General features: G+C 35.1%; 2 protein-coding genes across 4 annotated transcripts in view; one reads left to right on the top strand and one right to left on the bottom strand.

The window, feature by feature from the left end:
- LOC123538793 (uncharacterized) overlaps positions 1-25,523 on the bottom strand; it is a 229,838-nt gene that overhangs the window by 168,680 nt on the left and 35,635 nt on the right. The window lies entirely within an intron of this gene.
- LOC123539091 (uncharacterized) overlaps positions 1-25,523 on the top strand; it is a 60,394-nt gene that overhangs the window by 28,192 nt on the left and 6,679 nt on the right. For all 3 annotated transcript variants that reach the window (XM_053530404.1, XM_045323569.2, XM_045323570.2), the window contains 4 exons: positions 3,444-3,602; positions 5,222-5,278; positions 19,532-19,573; positions 24,222-24,428. In XM_053530404.1, coding sequence (XP_053386379.1) covers positions 3,444-3,602; positions 5,222-5,278; positions 19,532-19,573; positions 24,222-24,428 — 465 coding nt within the window. The remainder of the gene's footprint in view (positions 1-3,443; positions 3,603-5,221; positions 5,279-19,531; positions 19,574-24,221; positions 24,429-25,523) is intronic.

The raw sequence follows: 25,523 nt of genomic DNA, 5'->3' as shown, positions 1-25,523 counted from the left end.
GTCTGTCTGATATATCAGGTGGATGATCGTCCACGTCTAACCAGCCATATGTATAATTACTTTTCTGGTTTCGACATCTGATCATCTATTTTATAGGTAAGCGTATTTCATTTATGTCGGAGGTCGCTTCTATTCAATTTTACGAAATTACATTTCGTTATGGCGAAATCGTATTTCGTGCTTACGAACTGTATTTCGTTTTAAATGAAATGTTCTGTCATAAGCATAATATTTTATTTCGTAATGTCTAATATAATAAAACGTTGGCTGTCGCTTTAGGTGCTCCGCTTATTACCACCCTCAGAGATCTCGAGAATGATGTATGTAAATGTCAATGTATGTCAATGTCAATTTTATTGCCTTATTCTTAAAGAAAAAAATAGAGAAAAATCCTTTTCTCGGAAAAAGTAAGTAAACTAAGTTTCAGTTCACAAGTTCTTAGTTAAAGAAGCTTCTAACTCTAAAGTTCTTAGTCCAAAAGAAAACTTTCAGGAACGCATAAATATAGTTTATGGCTTTAAAGCGACTAACCCACACATCGTGGTGTGAGAATTTATAAAATCGAACGTTTACCTATATTGACCTTTAAGTGGCATATTTAATGTTCTAACAATGTATTTTTCATCGCATTCTGTCAAAAGGCGTTGTTTTCCTAATAAATCAAAAATAAAAACATTCGCCTACCATTTCTGATAAGGGTTTTCCGATTTTATAATAAAACGGAATCCCCGGCCTTCAGCAAGCACCTTGCAAACATCAGGTGATAGTGATAACATGATAATCAATAGAGCGTACAAGTATGGGTATCACATAGTGTAATGACGTTTTGGGAATGTAAGTAAATAAAAGAAATAATATAAAAAGAAGTCAGCACACTATTGTCCTTAGCATGCGCGGATCCAGCCAATTTTCTCAGAGGGGGTCCGACTCTCACTGTGACAAACGTGTCTTTATACACTTAATAATTTGGTGTGACTTGTGCGGATGCTAGCCGGTTGCCAATAAGTTTTTGTTGAACAAGCTGAAATAGAAAAGTAGCCGAAGCCGAACAGCTAGAGAGTCCGGGGGCATGCCCCACCCCCACTCCCCACCCCCAGAAAATTTTGAAATTCAGCGCTTCATTTTCTGCATTCTGAGGCATTTTAGGAGCATTTAGGAACATATTTTCCATTGCAATTTTATAAACAATATACCCCATATTTTCACGGTTTTATGAACTCACCGGTTAAATTTGAGAAAAATAAGATAGTAAAATTCTTTGTTTCTTTGAGATGATTAACATAATTTATATGAATTACGTCAAGGTCGTATTTAACAGCAGCCACATAGACTTTGAATGCGGGGCTATTGTTGCCTTTTCGAAAAACCATTTTCTTCCCTTCTTCTCTTATTTTCTTTTTTCTTTTTGGACTTGCCAGGGTGGGGGTCCCCTTTGGATCCGCGCATGCTTAGTATTGACCTGGAAGGGGTAAGGGAACCGAATCCTTTCAGCCCAAATCTGCCGAGCCTGATAACATTGATATTAAAAGCAGTTGTATGTTATTCTATTTATCATGAAACTCATACAACCTACCTAGAACAACATGTGTCCATATCTCTTATTTCGTAAAGGTTGACTTCTGAAGCAGAAATTGATAAATTCATATTTTACGGTTTTGAACATTCATCCGCCCCTGAAACACTTGAACGAAACAATACGGCAGCCATACTGATTTCAACTTCGACAATGTGTATTGACTTTCTGATATTCTTATAAAATATATAATATCAATGAAAAAAAATCTCTTATCTGCGTAAAAATCATTCTCTTGAATAAATCAAAACATGCTTTATTTCCATATTATTAAACATTTGACTCAGACAACTATACATGTCCAACGCCCTTCACTTCGAGTTCCAGACTAAGAGATACTTCAAAATGTAATCATTAAATTTACACTGATCCAAGAAATAATAATAACACAAACATTTTTGCTACTGATTAACAAAAACGAAGCCTTAAGTTAGGCATTAATCAAGAATAAGTAAATTGTCAAGTGTATTGTAAACCTTTCCAAGAAATGATCTAATGGCATGTAAACATTGTGATGTCATGTTGAACGCTCCACAGTGATGTCATTAAGTGATAGTGTCTGTGTGATAAATGTGGAGACAAACTCATTTAATGAAATGAGTTGAGATTACAGATTTTTTTAAAGTCATGCAACATCAAAACGGGATCTGTAGTAAAATTCGATGTGCAAGGAAGCTGATGTAAAAATAGTCCATCAATAAGGGAGGTGCTTAATTTTGATATCAGTTCAATGACCTAATATCGAAATAAAATATCAGGCAAGTGATATCAGGCACTTTGCAGTTTGCATAGTAGTTGCATGATAATTGTTTTGTATAATTTAACTTATATCGCATGTGCAAGTAGCTGCGCGGACAAATCGTTTACTTGCCAATCTCGGTGTTTATTGTTCGAGTACTGCATGTGACCTTTTTCTATTTTTCAAATTTAATCAACAACGCCGTGAAACCATCTATTGATTTTCAGCGTATATCTTCACTTTAAACGAGAGTGCTACTTATTGTTTTTGTTTGTATTTTAATAAAAAAAAAACGACACAATACCGTGCGATACCTATAGATACTTATCCACTCTATTATTAGAAGCAAAATAAAAGCGTGCACACTGCATGGTTTGCTGCCAACGTGATGTAAGTGTCATAAAATACTGTCGCGTCTCGTTCTATATTTATATCAATGTTTACAAAATAAAGTCAATGTTTACAAAATAAAGCGTTGTAACGGTTTATAAAAATGCATGAGAAAAACTGCGAAAACTCGAATGTTCCCGTAAATCTGGAAAGTTTTAACTAGAAACTTATCAACCATTTAGTTTCATGTATATATATGACATAGTGGCGTCATTTTGACTTTCGGTGATACTTTAAAAAAAAAATTACAATTCTCAATGTGTGGGTTAGTCGCTTTAAAAACTTACATTGCTACGAATGATCACATTAAATACAGGATATGGATATGACTTTATGCATGTTTATTTAATAATTGTTGTACTCTCATTACTTGGGTTTTCCCACGGTGTTTTATTTTTCCAGTACTCTTATTCATAAATGTTTCCCTCCCCTCCCCCCTCCCCACATCCCCGCCTCCAACCCTCAAATCTACAAAGCTATATTGTTTTTGTTTTTGTTTTTTTTTCTTCAGTTCAGAACTTTTCTGTTTTCCTTGGACATATTAATTTTTTATTTTAAAGTAAAAATATTATTGTTGTTTTATGTCGACAAAAGAATATAATCATTACTCTAGTTAAAAAAATTACCTTGTACCGGAACGACTGTATTATATGTTTACATTGTTTCTTTATCCCAATATTGTACTTTGAATACTTGGGTGAATAAAAGTAATGTTGTTGTTGTAATAAATCATGTTTTCAGGTACTGTTTGGTTATTTGACACACATCACCAGCACAGGGACAATTATACAATTATCTCAACACTGCAGACAGTAACAGTTGCCGATTGGACTTTATTTACATTTTACTTGTGTTTTGTATTCCTGAAATTCCTACGAGAATATTGTTACTGTCCATGTGGTAAGTCTTTACACTTATCATTCAAGTGTTACAAAAACTGAGCTCCTGTCAAAAGTTTTAGACAAATATATATATATCATCTACCACGAAGTCAATTCATACAATTTGATGTTCAATAATGTTGCGCGACGTTTTGAAGTTGTCCGTTTTATCACACTAAACTGGGTTAACTCCTCAAAATAATAGAGCAAAAAGTGTATCTAAAAAGCACTGACACTTGTTTGGTTTAACAGGTCACATCATCGTTTAACAAGAGTTGTCTGTAAGTCAGCCAATGCTCGACTATACAAATTGTTTGTGTTTTTTCTTAAGAAGCAGGAATATTACCCTTAATGTTAAAACATCTATAGAGTTTCAATCCAGTATCTGCATTAGTTTTGGAGATAGTAACTTGCATGCAAAACTTTAACCAGAAGTTTATATGTTCAAAAAGGGACATCATTTTGCAGAATACATGTCAGAGTACAGGGACTCAATGATATAACCTAGTTTTGTAAACCTGAAGAAACGAATGCAGTTTCGATTTGATATTTGCATTAGTTTTTGAGATAATAACTTGCATGCAAAACTGGAACTAGGATTTGATTTTCTAAGTCCGAAAGGGGACATAATTTGACTAAATACATGTCAGAGTTATGGTACTTGACCCAGTGAGGTTGGTCATTGACCAAGAAAAAAGTTCAAAAGCTATATGACTTTAAATGATAGCTATACGTTTATAATTTTAACCAAGGTGTGACGCCAACGCCATGGTGAGTAGAATAGCTCGAACTATTCTTCGAATAGTCAGGCTTATATCACTTGGTAATGGTAATCAAATACATAAAAAGAATAATAAGATTGCCGAATACTTGGTCTTATCTGTCAAATGATATTTCTTTAAACGATATGGGGACTTTATTGACCATCGCTTGTAGGCGACCGAAACTATTTGTCGCAGTTAAAGTGAATATCACACAATTCAAAACAACTATATGACCAGTGTCACCATTCTAAATTTACGGTACACCAAATCTTTTTCCCTACTTACCCGCCTGAAAGTTTTACCGTGGTCAAGTGATCTTAGCCATCTACTTGTATTATACCGATTTTACGCCCGTTCATTTTCCAACGCCACTGGAGTCAGTGAAGTTGAAAAAACTAAAATGAATTGAAATTCTGTTTAATCTTGAAATAGTCAATAAGTATGATATGGCCGTACAGTTAATGTACGGTTAGAAAGAGTTAGAGTTTGAAAGCAGGTGCCCTATGGCTTCAATTCATTCAATGTTTTTTCATATATATGTAAGCCTAATTTTAAATCCACAAAAAGATGCGAGCGATATTTTAATTTTGCATAGAAAAGGTCTTTCATTTGTGGTAGGTTTAGAAAGCAAACAAAGTTATCGGTTTTATGACATGAAGAACGTTCAGAAAATGTTGCAATGACCCTATCTTTTGAAAATGTATTTCTTACAAGAGGTAACAAAGCATTTATTGAATAGTTTATCTTCTATAAATAAACAAAACAAAACTGTTAGACAAGTTCAAGCTTTGACTGATCAAATATTTTCGACCGCCAACAAGCAAGCAGTGTACACTAAGCAAATAAACGAGCACATGATTTGAATACATTTCAGGCATTTTGCAAGAAGAAATTGTGAAACCACTTCGAAGTACCGAAATGCTATTCATAGGTAAGATCATTTTTGGAATACAGGACGTCAAAAATAGCGGGTTATTCTGCAATATAAAAAACAAAGAAAAATATCAAACAGGGAATGCCACGCACCAAAAACGCAGCCTCCTCAAAACGAAACCCCCAGCTATACTCGCGTGCAATGACGTCATCCGATCCAGGTGCGTAGCGCGGTCGTAAAAAGTAGTTACCATTTTTTTAACACTGTTGATACTAGTATGTCGTGTTAGAACCGAAATAATAAGTTCCCAAGTGTGATTTATCATAGAATAACCAGAGTTTCTCGTTCTTATGGAAAACAGTATATCACTCAGGCCTGCGGCCTTCGTGATATATTCTTACGCATAAGAACTCAAAACTCGGGTTATTTTACGATAAACCACGTTTGGGATCTTATTATTTTTTAAATAAAAGGAACAAAAATGTAATGTGTTGATGAACGGCTATCTGTATCTATATAAAACTCAAAATGTTTACTGTTCAAGTTTGGAATGAATACAAATTATCGTATTATCAAATGTGCAACAAATATTCTCAGTTGTTGATTGGCAATTCATGTTTGGAATGAATACAAATTATCGTATTATCAAATGTGCAACAAATATTCAGTTGTTGATTGGCAATTCATGTTTGGAATGAATACAAATTATCGTATTATCAAATGTGCAACAAATATTCAGTTGTTGATTGGCAATTCATGTTTGGAATGAATACAAATTATCGTATTATCAAATGTGCAACAAATATTCAGTTGTTGATTGGCAATTCATTACTTACAAGGGCTGTAACCCACGTCAAGGGAACATGGAAGGCAAAAACTTCATATTCTAATTTTAGAACGTTTGAAAGATCTTTCTAGCATTTTATAACAAGGTACATCAATATTATAGAGTTTGAGGTAGCGGAATAACTATATCCTGGTTCAGACAGGTTACACTAGGTTTATTTTAAAATTACCCGCTATATGTTTATTATACCCCGGCGTTGACATCGGGAGGGGGTACTGAAATGGCGTTGTCTGTGCGTCCGTGCGTCCGTCCGCAGCCATTTCTCAGTAAAAAGCAGGTAGAATTTCATAAAACTTGAAATAAACATGAACCAACATACTGCGATGATGCCCGTCAAGTTCGTTATATTTTTTATTCAATTTGGTCAATTTTCCTTAGAGTTATTGCCCTTGATTTAATGAAAAATGCCCAAAAATGTCCGTCCGCAGCCATTTCTCAGTAACTAGCAGGTAGAATTTCATAAAACTTGAAATAAACATGAACCAACATACTGCGATGATGCCCGTCAAGTTTGTTTCGAGTGGTCAATTTCTCTTAGGGTTATTGCCCTTGATTTAATAAAAAATCCACGTCTGCAGCCATTTCTCAGTAACAAGCTGGTAAAATTTCATGAAACTTGAAATAAATATGAACCAAGATACTTCGATGATGCCCGTCATTTTTTTAATTGGTCATTTTTTTGTTATGAGTTATTGCCCTTAAATTGTTTAAAAATCCACAGATTTGTACATAATAAACGAACAAACTGGTAGAATTTTAGCTCACCAGAACCAAAAGCTCTGGGTGAGCTATTCTGATCGTTCACCGTCCGTCCGTCGTTCTTTGTCCGTCCGTAAACTTTTAATTTAAACGACATCTCGTCATAAACCGCTAGGCCAGTTTCATCCAAACTTTACAGAAATGTTTCTTGGGTGAAGCTCTACACAAATTCTTCAAAGAATTGAATTCCATGCAGAACTCTGGTTGCCATGGTAACCGAAAGGAAAATTTTTAAAAATCTTCTCCTCGAAAACCAGAAGTCCTAGAGCTTAGATACATGTATTTGATGTGAAGCATTGCCTAGTGGACCTCTACCAAGTTTGTTCAAATCATGACCCCGGGGTCAATTGATTTTACATAGGAAAACCTAAAATATCTTCTCAGAAACCAGAAGCCCTAGAGCTTAGTTATATGACATGTAGCATTGCCTAGTGGACCTCTACTAAAATTGTTCAAATCATATGACCCCGCCCAAGGGGTCATTTTATTTTATATAGGAAAATCTTCAAAACAAATCTAAAAATAATCCAGAAGGCCTAGATCTTAGATATTTGACATGTAGCATTGCCTAGAAGACTTCTACAAAATTTGCCCAAATCATGACCCCCGGGGTCAAATTGACTCCGTCCCATGGGGTTACTTGTTTGGATATAGAAAAATCTTCAAAATTTTCTAAAAATAAACCAGAAGGCCTAGATCTTAGATATTTGACATGTAGCATTGCCTAGTAGACTTCTACAAAAAAAATTCAAATCATGACCCCCGGGGTCAAATTGACCCTCGTCCCATAGGGTTACTTGATTGGATATAGAAAAATCTTCAAAATTTTCTAAAAACAAACCAGAAGGCCTAGATCTTAGATATTTGACATGTAGCATTGCCTAGTAGACCTCTACAAAATTTGTTCAAATCATGACCCCCAGGGTCAAAATTGACCCTCGCCCCAGGGGTCACTTGATTTTATATAGGAAAATCTTCAAAAAAATTCTTAAAATAAACCAGAAGGCCTAGATCTTAGATATTTGATATATAGCATTGCCTAGCTGACTTCTACAAAATTTGTTCAAATAATGATCCCCGGGATCAAATTGACCCCGCCCCATGGGGTTACCTGATTGTACATAGAAAAATCTTCAAAATGTTCTAAAAATAAACCAGAAGGCTTAGAGCTTAGATATTTGACATGTAGCATTGCCTAATGGACATCTACAAAATTTGTTCAAACCTTGACCCCTAGGATCAAATTGACCCAGCCCCAGGGGTTACTTGATTGTACATAGGGAAATCTTCATAAATTTGCTAAAAATAAATCAGAGGGCCTAAATCTTAGATATTTAAAATGTAACAATGCCTAATAGACTTTTACAAACTTTGTTCAAATCATGACCCCTGGGGTACAATTGGCCCCGCCCCAGGGGTTACTTGATTGTACATCGGAAAATCTTCAATAAAAATTCTAAAAATCATCAGTTTGACATTTAAAACATGTAGCTCATATTGCTCGGGTGAGCGATCCAGGGTCATCATGACCCTCTTGTATTAAACTTCTTTGATTCTTTTTCATGAACATTTATTATAAACATGTGAAGTTGTGTACCCACACCTGGTCACCACCTTGTCTTGGTCACACCCCTTCCCCCTTCAACCCCCCCCCCCCCCCCGTCATGCATCCCACCCCGCAACCCATTTTTTCATTTATAACTTTCTATCAATAGTTATAATCAACATGTGAAGTTTTGTATCCTTACCCGGTCATGGCCGGTGCCCCCCCCCCCCCCCCCGCCGACAAAAAAAAATAAAATAGAAAATATTCATTTTCTGTTAAATTGATTTTGACTAATGAAATTATTTGCATCTTAGTAACATCCTTAACTTTTTGCCGGATATATTTTTTGCCATTCCTCACCGCAAACCCTCTCGGCGGGGGATGCCAGTTCATCGAATTTGCTTGTTGTTCCAGACAACTACAACAGAGTTGAATTCCTCGTAGCATACCTTTCCTCCTTAAGCTTTTAACCGTTTTAAACTTGACAAGTCGTTTGCTCTTTGAAAAACAAAATATCTGTGTCTTGTAAAAAAAAAAATACCTCAATTATTTTCTTGTATATCTAACAGACAATAAAGGTCGACATAGTGTTTAGGTGAAAGAGATTGATTTTATAGCTTGAGCTCATAATATTATACAGAAAGTAAAGACCCGATTGCAATATTAACGGTTCTGTTCAAACATTGTTTTCCATTGTGTTAATTTTATTGGATCATAGTTGTTACATTCAGCGGTAAACAAGTTATGGCAATGATCAGTCCGTGGTATTCATCCCAGATAAACTATGAAAGTTTTGTTATTCTCTATTTTACGCCCATTTTGGAAAAAAGGGACATTTTATGTTATGACGCATGCTCTTTGTCTGTCTACATGAATCATATTTCGTGTCCTGAGCATAACTCATTGCTCGTTCAATGTGTTGCCTTTAAGCTTGACAAATAGGCAGGTAGTTATTTTGGTCATTTTTTTTAATTGGTCATTTTTTTAGAGTTATTGCCCTTTAATTGTTTAAAAATCTACAGATTTGTACATAACAAACGAACCAATTGGTAGAATTTCATTAAACTTTTTTCATTCTTTTTCATGAACATTTATTAAAAACATGTGAAGGTGTGTACCTACACCTGGTCACCACCTTTCCTTGGTCACACCCCCTCCCCCTTCCACACCCCCCCCCCCCCCCCCCCCACACACACACACCAATCATGCATCCCACCCCACAACCCATTTTGTTTTCTTCTGTTCAAACGTTGTTTTCCATTGTGTTAATTTTGTGGTAATGATCAGTCCGTGGTATTCATCCCAGATGAACTGTAAAAGTTTTGTTATTCTCTATTTTACGCCCATTTTGGAAAAAAAACGGGCATTTTATGTTATGACGATGCGTCTGTACATCTCTTTGTCTGTCTACATGAATCATATTTCGTGTCCTGAGCATAACTCATTACTCGTTCAATGTGTTGCCTTGAAGCTTGACAAATAGGCAGGTGCATTATTGACAATATAGTAATACAAATATAAACTGACCGATTAGGAATTTTGTTGAGTGTATGTAGGCGGCAATAAGACTTATTTGGTAGGTCAAAGGTTCAAAGGTCAATGTGACAAATGGAGTTCAAATTTGTCTTGCTTGTTTTGTGTCTTGAACACAACTTCAAAACTATTCAATGTATTGAGTTAAAGCTTGGAATATTAGCGTGGGATGATGAGGTGATTTGAGGAGTACAACAACTACATTAATTCACTCCCTCACCCCCCCCCCCCCCCCCACGCCCCCACCTTCCAACCCCCGCCTCAAACACCAAAAACAGCCGTTTTTATAGTTTTTATATTCTTGCGTCATTGAATTTGAGCGCATTAATTTGGTTGGTAGGTCAATTCTCGCTGTCCCAAAATGAGGCCAAATGTCAAAGCTGACCTTTGTAGTTTGTGTCCTGAGCACAAATTCAAAACTTTTCAAGGTATTGACTATATAAGTAGATTGCAATAAGGCAATTTATAGTAGAGCAACAGTCCACATTACACCCTCTGTCCCTGCCCTAGTACAGATACACAATAATCATGTCACCTCACCCCCACCACACCAAGAAAAAATACTTTTAATCACTTCTTATCACTGACACCGCCGAAAAAAAACACCCAAAATCAAAATTATTTCTTTAAATTTTACTTCCTCCTATCTTGAACATTTCGAGATATTGCCCAGCTCTTGTAAAATATAGTATCCTGGATCGACACATGACCTTGTAAACATCCTCCTGATACCATAAATGACGATGCCATTTTGGAAGGAGATTGGTAACTGGTTCTGATAAGCTTCCATGGGATCAAAAAAGTTACTTACGAGTGTTGGTATTCGTCATATGCCTCCTAACCTTGACACAACAACGATAATGAGTTACATCATCCAACATAATATCTGAAATATAGCAATTACACTTTATATCGATAACAATACCTAAAGCATAGCTAAAACCACTATTTTACCCACTTTACCCACTTATTATACGCCCGAAGGGACGTATTATGTTATGACGCTGGTGTCCGTCTGTCCATCTGTCCGTGCCCGCGAAATGATGGTTAAGTGACTGCATAACGGTACTTTCTCTTTGATGTCATTCATTCCGTTCTGTTTATGTGACTGTTTTTCTTTTTATGTGACTGTTAGAACAATAGAGAGAACAATGGGGGAGTCACATAAAGACCGTTTCGTTAGAACGTCCGTCCGTCTGTCCGTCTGTCCGTTAGCAATTTCGTGTCCGCTCTGTAACTCTTGAATCCCTTGAAGGATTTCAAGGAAACTTTAAACAAATGTTCACCACACCGAGACGATGTGCAGACCGCATGTTTTGGATGTCTCACTTCAAGGTCAAGGTCACACTTAGGAGTCAAAGGTCATATCAGTTTGTTTCGTGTCCGCTCTGTAACTCTTGAACCCCTTGAAGGATTTGAAAGACACTTGACACAAATGTTCACCACACCAAGACGACGTGCAGAGCGCATGTTCCGGATGACTTGCTTCAAGGTCAAGGTCACACTTAGGGGTCAAAAGTCATATCAGTTTGTTTCGTGTCCGCTCTGTAACTCTTGAACTGCTGGAAGGATTTCAAAGAAACTTGGCAGAAATGTTCACCACATTTTAACAATGTGCAGAGCGCATGTTCTGGATGACTCGCTTCAAGGTCAAGGTCACACTTAAGGGTCAAAGGTCATATATGACTTTGCTTTGTGTATATTGCTCTGCATTGCAGTGGTCTTGTTTTAATTTGGCAGATCTCTTTTTTGTACTTACAATATTTTTTTTAATTACTTCCCTTTTATGTTACTATAAATAGCTTATTTTGAAACTTTTTTATTATTGGCCGTAGGGAAAAACCGAGACCACTTTTCTGTGGTACAACATGGATGGTACCTCCAATTTTAAGGTGTATTTTTACATACCTATACCTGATAAGGATTTTTTTGTAGACTTTGATTTTTTTTTTTTTTTTTGTGGACTTAGATTTGTTTTTTGAAGTTTTCCTTTTGTTGTTCCAGTCCTTTGGGGCTACAACAGTCAAGTTCTTAAAATGTTGCTCCAATCCTATGATGTAAGCCTTCGGGTGTATATTGCCCCGCATGGCGGCGCTCTTGTTACCATATGTACATTGAATGAAACACAACAAACATAATTTTATCCCACCTAGGGGCATGGGACTTACAGTTTAAAATGAACAAGGAAATTATAACCTAAGTCTTATATGTTGACGATTACGTTTGTGTATTTACTTAGACAGTAGTGTTGTTACTGTTGTTTTCTTCACCTCCTCCTTAGGAGAACAACTTATGAATACGCAGCAGTAAATATTGACTAAACAGTTCACTTATATAAACAACTTTACCACTATATACAATCATATACTGATCAACTGGTATTTTGGAAGGACAAACAGTCAATGTTGTGCAATCAGCCACCTCTCAAGAAAAAGCATTGTTCTGATACTGCTAAAGGTCAGGCCTGTAAGAAACCTGCATTAAGATAATAGAGCAAGAATACTTGGTTCAAACGCAAGTTTTTGCCTTATTATTAGGTGACATTTGTAAAAAGTTTGACAATATTTAAACATATCAGAAATTAAACACATAAATACTTAACTTTTATAAAATAAATAATCAAAATATAAAACTAAAAACATAAGACACTGCTTATAGATGTTTTTTCTAGACGTGCGTACTGTGTAATATGTTGGGTGTTGATTACCGAAAGAGGAGTGGGCATAGCCTATTAAGATGACGGAGCCTTGTACTATTTAGGAGTTGCAGAGTGAGTTCATACTTAAGGTGGAATGCGCCCCAAAAGTTTTTGCCGAATATTGTCCTGAAATTTATACTGTACAAAATTCAGGAGATATGCGATTGAGTTACGGTTTTACTTTTTCGCTATATTGTTCGAGTTTTTTTTTGCTATTGTGTCAGAAACATGGCCACTGAGGTCAGTTTTCTTGCAACGGCGAGTTCCGAGTCTTTTCGGCATTTTTCCTTTCCTGCGCTCTGAATGTCATATAAATGAAAAATACAAAATAATTTTCACTTTGCATTCAGAAAATGCTACTCAGTGGTATAAAATTCAGTGAATTGAAATTGACGCTTAGGACGTCAGTGACGGTTTTGTAACGTCAGAATGGAAAAAATCACATCAAGTTTTGCTAAAAAGATGCCTTACAATTCAATGTATTAAAAATCGGCTCGATAAAAAAAAAACGTATAAACGATCAAAGTCCCGACCTTCCTCACGAGAGAGACAAACAGACAAAGACAGTAAGATCATAGTAAGGCTAGTCCAACGAACGGATTTTATTCTTAAAAAAGTATCTTTGAACAGATGGCTATAAAGTATTGCAGCTAGTCAGACGCAGATAATTTATTCTTTAGACAGTGTCTTTTTATTACAATCAAGCATAACTGCTGGTCCGACGCAAATAATTTATTTCTTGGCGGGAACCTTCTGATCAAGTGCAGTTACAAGCTCTTAATAATGAATATTAGAAAACATTTCGTAAAAAACTCAGCTTTACCACTATATACAATCATATACACACTGCGAAACAACATACCAAAATTTTACATTGTTTTATCGAGTCAATTTTTATACGCCCGTTTGAAAAACGGGACGTATTATAGGAACGCCCCTGGCGGGCGGATGGGCGGGCGGGCGGGCGGCGTCCACAGACCTTGTCCGGAGCATATCTTCTACATGCATGGAGGGATTTTGATGAAACTTGGCACAGTTGTTCACCATCATGAGACGGAGTGTCATGCGCAAGAACTAGGTCCCTAGATCTAAGGTCAAGGTCACACTTAGAGGTCAAATCTAAAATTCAAGAATGACTTTATACGGTGCATATCGTCTTCATGCATAGAGGGATTTTGATGAAAGTTGGCACAATTGTTCATCATCATGAGACGAAGTGTCATGCGCATAAACCAGGTCCCTCGTTCTAAGGTCAAGGTCAAACTTAGAGGCCAAAGGATACAAGAATGAAAAATTCAAGAATGACTTTGTCCGGAGCATATCTTCTTCATGCATGGAAGGATTTTGATGTAGCTTGGCACAGTTGTTCCCCATAATGAGAGGGAGTGTCATGCGCAAGAACCAGGTCCCTAGGTTTAAGGTCAAGGTCACAATTAAAGGTCAAAGGATACAAGATTGAAAACTTTGTCCGGGGCATATCTTCTTTATGCATTAAAGGACTTTGATGTAGCTTGGCACAATTGTTCACCATCATGAGACAGAGTGTCATGCGCAAGAACCAGGTCCCTAGGGGTAAGGTCAAGGTCACACTTAGAGGTCAATGATACAAGAATGAAAACTTTGTCCAGAGCATTTCTTCTTCGTGCATTGAGAGATTTTGATACAACTTGGCACAAATGTTCACCATCATGAGACGGAGTGTCATGCGCAAGAACCAGGTCCCTAGGTCTAAGGTCAAGGTCACACTTAGAGGCCAAAAGTCAGATACAATAATGACTTTGTCCGGAGCATTTCTACTTCATGCATGGAGGGATTTTGATGTAACTTGGCACAATTGTACACCACCATAAGACGGAGTGTCATGCACATAAACCAGGTCCCTAGGTCTAAGGTCAAGGTCACACTTAGAGGCCAAAGGTCAGATACAAAAATGACTTTGTCCGGAGCATTTCTACTTCTTGCTTGGAAAGATGTTGATGTAACTTGACACAATTGTATACCATCATGAGACGGAGTGTCATGCACTGGTCCTTCTTTTGAATTACTTCCCTTTGCTGTTACTATAAATAGCTTATATTGTAACTTTTTCATTAGAAGTCGTAGGGAAAAATCGAGACCACTTTTCTGTAGTACAACATGCATGTTACATCGAATTCTGAGGTGTATTTTGAGCTATCTCTACCTGGTAAGGATTTTTGTGTGGACTTGTATTTTTTTTCTTTAAAGATTAACTTCCGTTACTTGTTACTATAAATAACTTACATTGTAACTTTTTTATAATTGACCGTAGGGGAAAACCAAGACCACTTTCCTGTGGTACAACATTGATGTTACTTTCAAATTTTGGGTGTATTTTAAGGTATCTCTACCTGCTAAGGATTTTTTGTGTGGACTTAGAAAAATAAAAGAATTACAATAATTTCTAAAAATAACAACATTGTAAACAACTAGAAAATTAAAATTCCATTTGCACATACAGGTGCTAGTGTAAAGAAATTTGCTGTGACGGGCGTATATTATGACATTCTGGCACTCTTGTTTGTTTTTTTTTTTTTTGTTTTTTTGTCTCTTTAAAGATTAACTTCCCTTAGTTGTTACTATAAATAACTTACATTGTAACTTTTTTTATAACTGACCATAGGGAAAAACCAAAACCACTTTTCTGTGGTACAACATTGATGTTACTTTCAAATTTTGGGTGTATTTTAAGGTATCTCCACCTGGTAAGGATTTTTTATGGACTTAGAAAAGTAAAAGAATTACAATAATTTCTAAAAATAACAACATTGTAAACAACTAGAAAATTAAAATTCCATTTGCAAATACAGGTGCTAGTGTAAAGAAATCTGCTGTGACGGGCGTATATTGTGACATTCTGGCACTCTTGTTTATAAACTGGATTTTAAGGCAAAATTTGTAACAAAACTTAATATTAGTTTTTCCGTTTTTACGTCACAATATCGTCTCTGACGTCAGCAGTAGTAGCTTAAGTACGGAAAAATAAAATCCATATCTTTTTTCCGGATGCCAAGGATATGAAGTGTAGTTTCGTGTTCACACTCTGCTCATACTCTGAACACTTCAATTTAAATAAATATAAATCATATCTAGGAATCAACATTCATAATACATGTTGATTAACCAATGATCAAAAGTCTTTTTCGATAATATCCTTAGATGCGAAATGTCGTTTACATAATTTACACCCTTTATCAAATACCTCATTAAGATATTTCATATCTACAATTCTTCTTTCCTGAACAGGTCCGTAATCACCTGAATGTTATTACATGTTTTCTTTTTAAATAATACAAATGTAGTCACTTTTTCTTTAACACACATTCTTAGCAAATCTCACCATATGTCTCTCAATACTTACATGCCGATTCATTTCATCAATTCATTCCGAATTTACCGTTAATTACATGTAGCTTCGCATATTCTTTAGATTATTTTGTTTAAAATGCCGATTAAACGTGTCATTTCTTAATGGGGTAGGGGTAAAATATCGTCAAATATTGAAAATTAAAGTCGGTGACCCCTACGTATTTATGTGTCTACTAGACGTATACACACTGCGAAACAACATACCAAAATTTTACATTTTTTTATCGAGTCGATTTTTTATAAACTGGATTTTAAGGCAAAATTTGTAACAAAACTTGATGTGAGTTTTTCCGTTTTTACGTCACAATATCGTCTCTGACGTCCTAAGCGTAAATCTTAATTCGCTGAATTTTATACCATTGAGTAGCATTTTTTCTGAATGCAAAGTGACAATTATTTTGTATTTTTCATTGATATGACACTCAGAGCGCAGGAAAGAAAAAATTCCGAAAAGACTCGAAACCCGCCGTTGCACGAAAACTGACGTCAGGGGCCATGTGTGTGTGACATAATAGCAAAAAAAAGCGAACAATATGGCGACAAAGTAAAACCGGAGCTCAATCGCATATATATTGAATTTTGTACAGCATAAATTTCAGGACGATATTCGCCTAAAAAAAATTGGGGCGCATTCCACCTTAATACATAGAAATAACGACATATTAAATACACGATATACAACATACAATAATCTTTAAAATAAAATGCACAACAATCCTAAACACATGCTTAATATACAGAAGTAGTAGTATAAGACATATAAAAGTAATGCAATAAAATGGGTTTAAAAACAGCATAAATTAACTTTACATGCATGTACAAAGCAGTTTCCGTAATTTTGGTTGGAATAAAAGGCCTACTTCCTCCCTCATATGAAATAAATGAGGCAAATAACAATGCCTATAATATAATTAATCAATATTTAAAATAAGAAATAAAGTTATTACACACAAAAAAGGTAACCTTCTTCCTTGCACCTTCAACAAACTGGAAACGAAAGGACTTTTCCACGTGATGTCCGACATATATTTTTTTTTTTTTTGCTCTATGATTTCTTTCCTGCTTCCTTTCTTCGTTAACTTTTTTTTGTTTAAAATCTTCTTGTTCCGATTGTTTTCCAGCAACATGTTCCCTTTAATCATACTTATAACAGTAATTTTCATTGCTACTGTTTTCCAGCAACATGTTTCCTTTAATCGTACTGAACAGTAATTCTCATTGCTATTGTTTGCTACTGTTTTCCAGCAAGATGTTTCCTTTAATCATACTTATAACAGTAATTTTCATTGCTACTGTTTTCCAGCAACATGTTCCCTTTAATCATACTTATAACAGTAATTTTCATTGCTACTGTTTGCTACTGTTTTCCAGCAACATGTTCCCTTTAATCATACTTATAACAGTAATTTTCATTGCTACTGTTCTCCAGCAACATGTTTCCTTTAATCATACTTATAACAGTAATTTTCATTGCTACTGTTTGCTACTGTTTTCCAGCAACATGTTTCCTTTAATCATACTTATAACAGTAATTTTCATTGCTACTGTTTGCTACTGTTTTCCAGCAACATGTTCCCTTTAATCATACTTATAACAGTAATTTTCATTGCTACTGTTTGCTACTGTTTTCCAGCAACATGTTCCCTTTAATCATACTTATAACAGTAATTTTCATTGCTACTGTTCTCCAGCAACATGTTCCCTTTAATCATACTTATAACAGTAATCTTCATTGCTACTGTTCTCCAGCAACATGTTTCCTTTAATCATACTTATAACAGTAATTTTCATTGCTACTGTTTTCCAGCAAGATGTTCCCTTTAATCATACTTATAACAGTAATTTTCATTGCTACTGTTTTCCAGCAACATGTTCCCTTTAATCATACTTATAACAGTAATTTTCATTGCCACTGTTTTCCAGCAACATGTTCCCTTTAATCATACTTATAACAGTAATTTTCATTGCTACTGTTTTCCAGCAACATGTTCCCTTTAATCATACTTATAACAGTATTTTTTCATTGCTACTGTTCTCCAGCAACATGTTCCCTTTAATCATACTTATAACAGTATTTTTTCATTGCTACTGTTCTCCAGCAACATGTTCCCTTTAATCATACTTATAACAGTATTTTTTCATTGCTACTGTTCTCCAGCAACATGTTTCCTTTAATCATACTTATAACAGTAATCTTCATTGCTACTGTTCTCCAGCAACATGTTCCCTTTAATCATACTTATAACAGTAATCTTCATTGCTACTGTTCTCCAGCAACATGTTCCCTTTAATCATACTTATAACAGTAATCTTCATTGCTACTGTTCTCCAGCAACATGTTCCCTTTAATCATACTTATAACAGTAATTTTCATTGCTACTGTTTTCCAGCAACATGTTCCCTTTAATCGTACTGAACAGTAATTCTCATTGCTATTGTTTGCTACTGTTTTCCAGCAACATGTTCCCTTTAATCATACTTATAACAGTATTTTTTCATTGCTACTGTTGTCCAGCAACATGTTCCCTTTAATCATACTTATAACAGTAATTTTCATTGCTACTGTTTTCCAGCAACATGTTCCCTTTAATCATACTTATAACAGTAATTTTCATTGCTACTGTTTTCCAGCAACATGTTCCCTTTAATCATACTTATAACAGTAATTTTCATTGCTACTGTTCTCCAGCAACATGTTTCCTTTAATCATACTTATAACAGTAATTTTCATTGCTACTGTTCTCCAGCAACATGTTCCCTTTAATCATACTTATAACAGTATTTTTTCATTGCTACTGTTCTCCAGCAACATGTTTCCTTTAATCATACTTATAACAGTAATTTTCATTGCTACTGTTCTCCAGCAACATGTTCCCTTTAATCATACTTATAACAGTATTTTTTCATTGCTACTGTTCTCCAGCAACATGTTCCCTTTAATCATACTTATAACAGTATTTTTTCATTGCTACTGTTCTCCAGCAACATGTTCCCTTTAATCATACTTATAACAGTAATTTTCATTGCTACTGTTTTCCAGCAACATGTTCCCTTTAATCGTACTGAACAGTAATTCTCATTGCTATTGTTCTCCAGTAACTGTTATAAATACATGTAGTTTAAAATTTTCATTTATTACTCATTATGGAAGACAATAACAATGGCCATTTTCCAATATGTCACTGTTTGTTAAATGTATGTATTTTTATATATTATGTGTTGTTAGTGCTGCCCAAATAAGTGGGACTTAACATTTGCTTGAATAAACTTGAAACTTGATTTCAAAATCAATTTGTTAATCGTAGCCGTCCATATTGAGTCATTTTACCAAATTTTTCAATGTCATGTTGATATGTCAAAGAAAACATGCATGTTCGTCATGAACCTGAAAGCTGTGAATTTAGTGATCGATCTGTGGTCGAAACATATTTCGAGATCTTGTTTAGAGATAAAATTAACTCGAGCTCAATCTATTTTAACTCGAGTGCTCGACAAGTTGATATCAGCATAATAATATTTGACAGTTTTGATTCTTTACAGGTGGGATCTGTATGCTGGCTGCTGTCGGCAGGATCACTTTTGGTAAGAATCCTCATAGTCAATCAAATTACCGCGTATACCTATACTAAAATCATTTTAAAGCAAATAAGATTTTTTAATTGTAACTTGTTTCTGAAGGCGATAATGATAGCGCGAGCTCTTTTTATAGCAAAGCATTTACTGCTGTTTTAAACCCAAATAAATGTTTGTAAACAAACACTTTAGAGTCTGCCAGAAGTCCAAGGAATGGTTTTCTATAACATACAATTTTATTCATATAAAGCATAACTGTTGAAGCCATTTTTCAATACGGTACAAATCCCATGACTTTCGATTTTTTCCTTTTCCCAAGGATTTGCCAATAAAAGACAAATAAAGCTTAACCCTTAGCCGGCTGGCAGCAAGTGATTCTGTCATTGCGACCATTGCAGACAAAGATCAGCCTGCACATCCGTGTAGTCTGACCATGGTCTGCACTGAGTAAATTTTCAGTGAACATCTCTTCGAATAATAAATGGTATTGCCCAAATTGAATGATGGACCAGTCCATTTTAGAAATTTAGTAGGCTAAAGGTTAACTATACCACGCGAATATCAGAATGATCAAAGGTCCGCAAGTTATTGTAAATCTGAAAAAATAAACATATTATCAACATTAGATATGTTCTTATATTATTTGGTTAGCTTAACCCTATAACCTGATGTCCACCACGCTGAGGGATGCTGTTGCCACAGAGGTAGGAAATCAATAACCATGAGTAGTGGTGTTAGTTTTTTGAGCTGTTTTTTTTTTCATTTCGATTTTCCATGAAAATATTCTGGTGCAAGCATACGTGTAAATGCCTTAACATATTATATAATTAATCCTGGTCGCCAACTTTGCGAAATAAAGAAGTATTCAGCTGTTTAAATTGGACCTTTATTAGAATTGATGCGAAAATCATATTCAATGGCCCAGTTCGGAGTGTTTACAAAATAACTTGATCGGGTTTACCTCACACGTCAAACGATCAATCATATGGGGATAATCCTGGCAAGTTTCAAGTCTGTCCATACGTCTACATCGATGTTCTGACCCTCTAAAGGGACACGGGTATAGTCACGCATGATAAACTTTACCGCAGAGGGCATTTTTAAATGATGCCCATCCCACCGAGGAGTCAAAATATAGGATACCGTTTACATCAGAGGGAAATTCGGTGTAAAAACGTCTATTTTGGCTGTTTGTTTCGCTTTTATGACTTGGGAGGTCATGGAATTATTTGCAGTATGCATAGTTTATCCTTATGTTTATTAAATAATGGGCCAACACCGCTGTAACACAGTGTTAATCAGTCTAGATTGTATTTCTATCTCCGAAATTGAATACTATCTGCTACATGTATAAATTGGTTCTGCTGCTGTAAATGTTCATTTTGTAAAATCATTTTTGTTTCAATTTCTTTTTTGATGAAATATACCGAAATAATGATATCTTAAGTCCTGGTACTTGCGTTCTTGCAGGATTCAGTGTTGAAGTTACGGTTTATATTAGATATTAAATCGATTTGCATTCATTATATACAGCTTTCATTTAAATACACAATGTGACATCAGATCATATAGTTTAACACAGTTTGTCGAGTAGTATATTTAAGCATATATATTTGAAATGTATGAGAATTGTTTTAAAAAAATGCTAAGACACTGATTTGCAGCTTACGCTAGAGTGATTGACCATTTAGTTACATGGAACTGGAAAACGATAAAAACATTTGGAATGCTGCATATAGGACAGAAAGCATATACTGACGAGATTCCAAATGAAGGCAAAATACTCATTTCTAGTGACCAGCGTGTGGGCATTTATCGAAGTTACAGGGCAAAATATCAAACTTGAATACATCTTTAAAGTTGTCAAGAGAGATCGATCAGAATGAAATCTTCTTTTCAGATAGTAACTCGGTAATAGCAGGTGGTTTAGTTATTTCCAATGCATTTTGATAGATCTCTCTTGACATGACAATTAACTAAATGGTTAATCACTCCAGTGTTAACTTCAAAGTCATTTTTACAGTAATAACACATATATGCCTTCATCTTTGGTTCTGAAATTGAATACAAAATATATTGTTTAGAACATTTCTGTAAACGATTATTGAATAACAGCTTTATTTAGAACCGATCACTTGACTTATGCCACTGACAACAAATATATCTAAATTTTCTAGCCTAACTGATCTTTTATGTAGAACTGTGTTACTATCAGTCACCGACACTTGCGGGGTCAGCACCCCTCCCCCTCCCATGCCGACCCTGACAATCTTCAGTCAATACATTTTTGTTTTTTAAAACAAACTGAACACATGTCTTGATCATCTAACGACTTCTGTTACCATTTCAACATGTTTTGAAAAATTCCCAAACTCTATCAATGCTCAAAAAAACTAGTTTTTTTAGCATTGATAGCACATGGGAGATGTTTTCAAACATACTGAAATGGTAACAGAAGTTGTTGTATGATCGAAACATGTGCTCAGTTTGATTTAAAAAGCGAAATTATATTGCTTGAAGGTTGGCATGGTGGATTGGGAGTGGAGATAGGTTCTGACCCCCAAGTGTCTGTGCTATCAGTATTCTCTTAGTATGAAAGCTTGATAATGCAAAACAATTTGATATTTAATATATTAATCTATATTCAACAATGAATCCAGCAAGAACGCAAGTACCAGGACTTAGGATTTCATTGCTGGCAGCAAATGTCTGTATGTTATGATAAAAAAGAAACAAAAATGATTTTACAAAATGAAGACTTTCAGTGGCAAAACAACTCTATACATGTACAGTACCGGATTGTATGCAATGTAGGAGATATATGTAAATACAATCTAGACTGATTGCAAAACGATTTATCATTTGTAGTATACATCGATGCCATCAGGACTAAAGATATCATTATTTCTGTATATTTCATGATAAAAAATTGAAACAAAATTGAGTTTACAAAACAAAGACTTATAGTAGCAAAACAACGTCGGAGATAGATAGAAGTTCAATCTAGACTGATTACCACCGTGTTACAGCGGTGTTCGCCCTTGAAAATCGCCCATTATTAAACACAAGTATAAACTATGCATACTGTAAAAATTCCATGAGTCCCAGGTCTCAAAAGCAAAACAAACAGCCAAAATAGACGTTTTTACACACAATTTCCCTCTGTCGTAAACGACATCCCATATTTTGACTCCTCGGTGGGATGGGCATCATTTAAAAATGCCCTCTGTGGTAAAGTTTATCATATGTGACTATACCTGGGTCCCTTTAGAGGGACAGAACGTCGGTGTAGACGTACGGACAGACTTGAAACTTGCCAGGATTATCCCCAGATGATTGATCGTTTGACGTGTGAGGTAAACCCGACTAAATTATTTTGTAAACACTCCGAATTGGGCCGTTGAATATGATTTTCGCATCAATTTTAAAAAACGTCCAATTTAAACAGCTGAATACTTCTTTATTTCGCAAAGTTGGCGACCAGGATTAATCATATAATATGTTTAGGCATTTACACGTATGCTTGCACAAAAACATCTTCATGGAAAGTCGAAATAAAATACAGCTCAAAAAACTAACACCACTACTCATGGTTATTGATTTCCTACCTCTGTGGCAGCCGCATCCCTCGGCGTGGTGGACATCAGGTAATAGGGTGTGATAACAGACTGAACAAAGTAAATACTTACGTTTTTTGTGTGAAATTGGGGCCTGGAGTCTTCCTCCACTCTGAAAACTTTGGAAAGTCTACATGCAACCTATACTGGATATTATTGTTTTCTTCTGGTCATGCTGGTTGTCCGTTAATCAGTCTGAAAAGTCAGAAAATGTTGAACCTGCATAAAACTTCAAACGTTTAAGGTATTCATTTTAAATCCTGTTTCATATTCGTCTTTAAAATAAATGAATGAATATTTGATACAGCTTTGTTTTTTGAATTTCACTAAATATTTGATCTTTTAATTTTAATATCTTTATAAACCAAACGATATGACAATGGTCTCGTGTTTCATTCTTTGCATACCTTATGTGACATTGAGTTAAGCGAAAAACTTGAGAAATTTGTCTTCCTACTAATATTTTGACTCTAATCTGTATTTTGAATATGGATCACTCAACCGTATTCTTTTTTAATTTCTGTCAATGAAACATGCAAGTATCAAGTGATTAAATCATTTTTAGTTTTTTTTAAATATCATCATCATTTAAAAGCGTGTCATATTCCGTCTGTTTTATTGTCCATAGAGTCAGATGGTAAAATATTCTAAAGGAGTTGTTCCCCTGTAACAAAGAATGCCATTTCTAAAGAAATAAATGTAAAACATTGTCAAAAACAATGTTTCACCTAGTTATGTTAAGTTTAAACACTGGTGCGCTGTTGCAAACGCATCAAAACGAGGACAGGAACAGCTGTTTAAAATGGCCAGTTTTTAAAGGCGCTGAACTGTCCAGAAGTGTGATCCCTTCATGCAGGAACTTTCCGGAATTCAGTATATATATGAGTAAATTGATAATGGTTTGTAGAGTAATAAAACTGTTTTCTAGGCTGTTAAATTTTCATGTGAAACAATTCTTTCTTTCTATGATTTGATGATGTTTGAACTTTTTTCTCCGAAACATGGACCTAATTCTTAACATAATTATTTTCTTATTTCAGGAATATTAATAATCTGTGGTTTATTTGACCAGTTACCATTCAAGGATAATGGTCGATACATCACTGCATTTGTACTTGTTAAGGGAGTAACCGGAGTGTTATTTTGGTCTTGGTTATTGCATCGATACATCCACAAGAAGGAAGAAAAGCATCTGAGTACATTCACGCTGTTATTGTCAATTTTTAACTTCATCTGGATGATCATAGGTGAGTTTTGGAATATATTTTATATCTGTTTGTTTACCATTACTTACCAAGCATTTGATAAAAGTGACAGTGTCTACGGTAATTCGCCGTGAGCACTCAAATAACGATTAATAGGAAAGGCCACCTGTCGAAGGTTTTGAATTTTTCAGTGATTTCACAATAAAAACGGTGACAAAGATCCAGTAGATTTGTCTTAGAAGCGCAGTCCCTTCGAATAAAAACCTTAAAAAAGTAACAGCGTTTAATATAATTTATTGAATATAATTCAATATTTTCTCATCAAGTTCTTATTTCAGGGCCATTTATCAAGGAGTTTTCACCTCAATATTCATACTTTTGCACAGCTTGAGAATTCATGTCAATTCAGTTTTGTAAAAACGTGTGTAGAGGAATATTCCTCCATTTAAAAAAATGTGAAGACATGGATTCTCAAGTTTTGCAAAACGAAGGAACGTTCCAGCCTTTTCGTTAGTGTAGTATACGTCATGTAGAAATATGTATCGCTGCAAGTTTGACAAAAGGGAGGAACGTTCAACCCTTTACGTTAGTATAATGTATATATGCCTGATTGTAAAATCAATGGTCTAAAGGGAAAAATAATGACTAAATAGGGCGTACATTCTACAATTGAAAGGATAGAATGTACCTCTCTTTTGCAAAACTTAAGAATGCGTATCTTAAACTATCTATGAAAACATTTAAATGACATAGACCATAAAATGTCATTGAGTTAAAGTTAAGTTATGGTATTTTTAGAATTTAACTAACGATGAGAAGCTTTACAACCGCTTACACAAACCCCAATTACTAATGCTCCTATTATGACATAGCAGAACTAGTTGTAATGAATGAGTTGGATTTTACGGCGAATCGACACAAAAAGGTCATATATCGCCGAGGGAACTATAGTCTGTCCCACCTAATTTTGGACCTCAACTTTGGGCTGATATGAAGAAATGAAACGGGATCAAAGAACATAAAACATGTTTTTGTGAATAAAAAAAAAGTCACCCTCGAGAATTTCAAGGATTTTTGAAACAATCGTCTGGGTTTCCCGTGCGACTAAATTTCAGTTTCTCTATGGGAATTCGCTGT

This window comes from Mercenaria mercenaria, chromosome 18 (genome assembly GCF_021730395.1).
Source record: "Mercenaria mercenaria strain notata chromosome 18, MADL_Memer_1, whole genome shotgun sequence".
NCBI lineage: Eukaryota > Metazoa > Mollusca > Bivalvia > Venerida > Veneridae > Mercenaria > Mercenaria mercenaria.
Note: the sequence above shows the minus strand (reverse complement) of the source record. Positions and strands in the feature narration are given on the sequence as shown.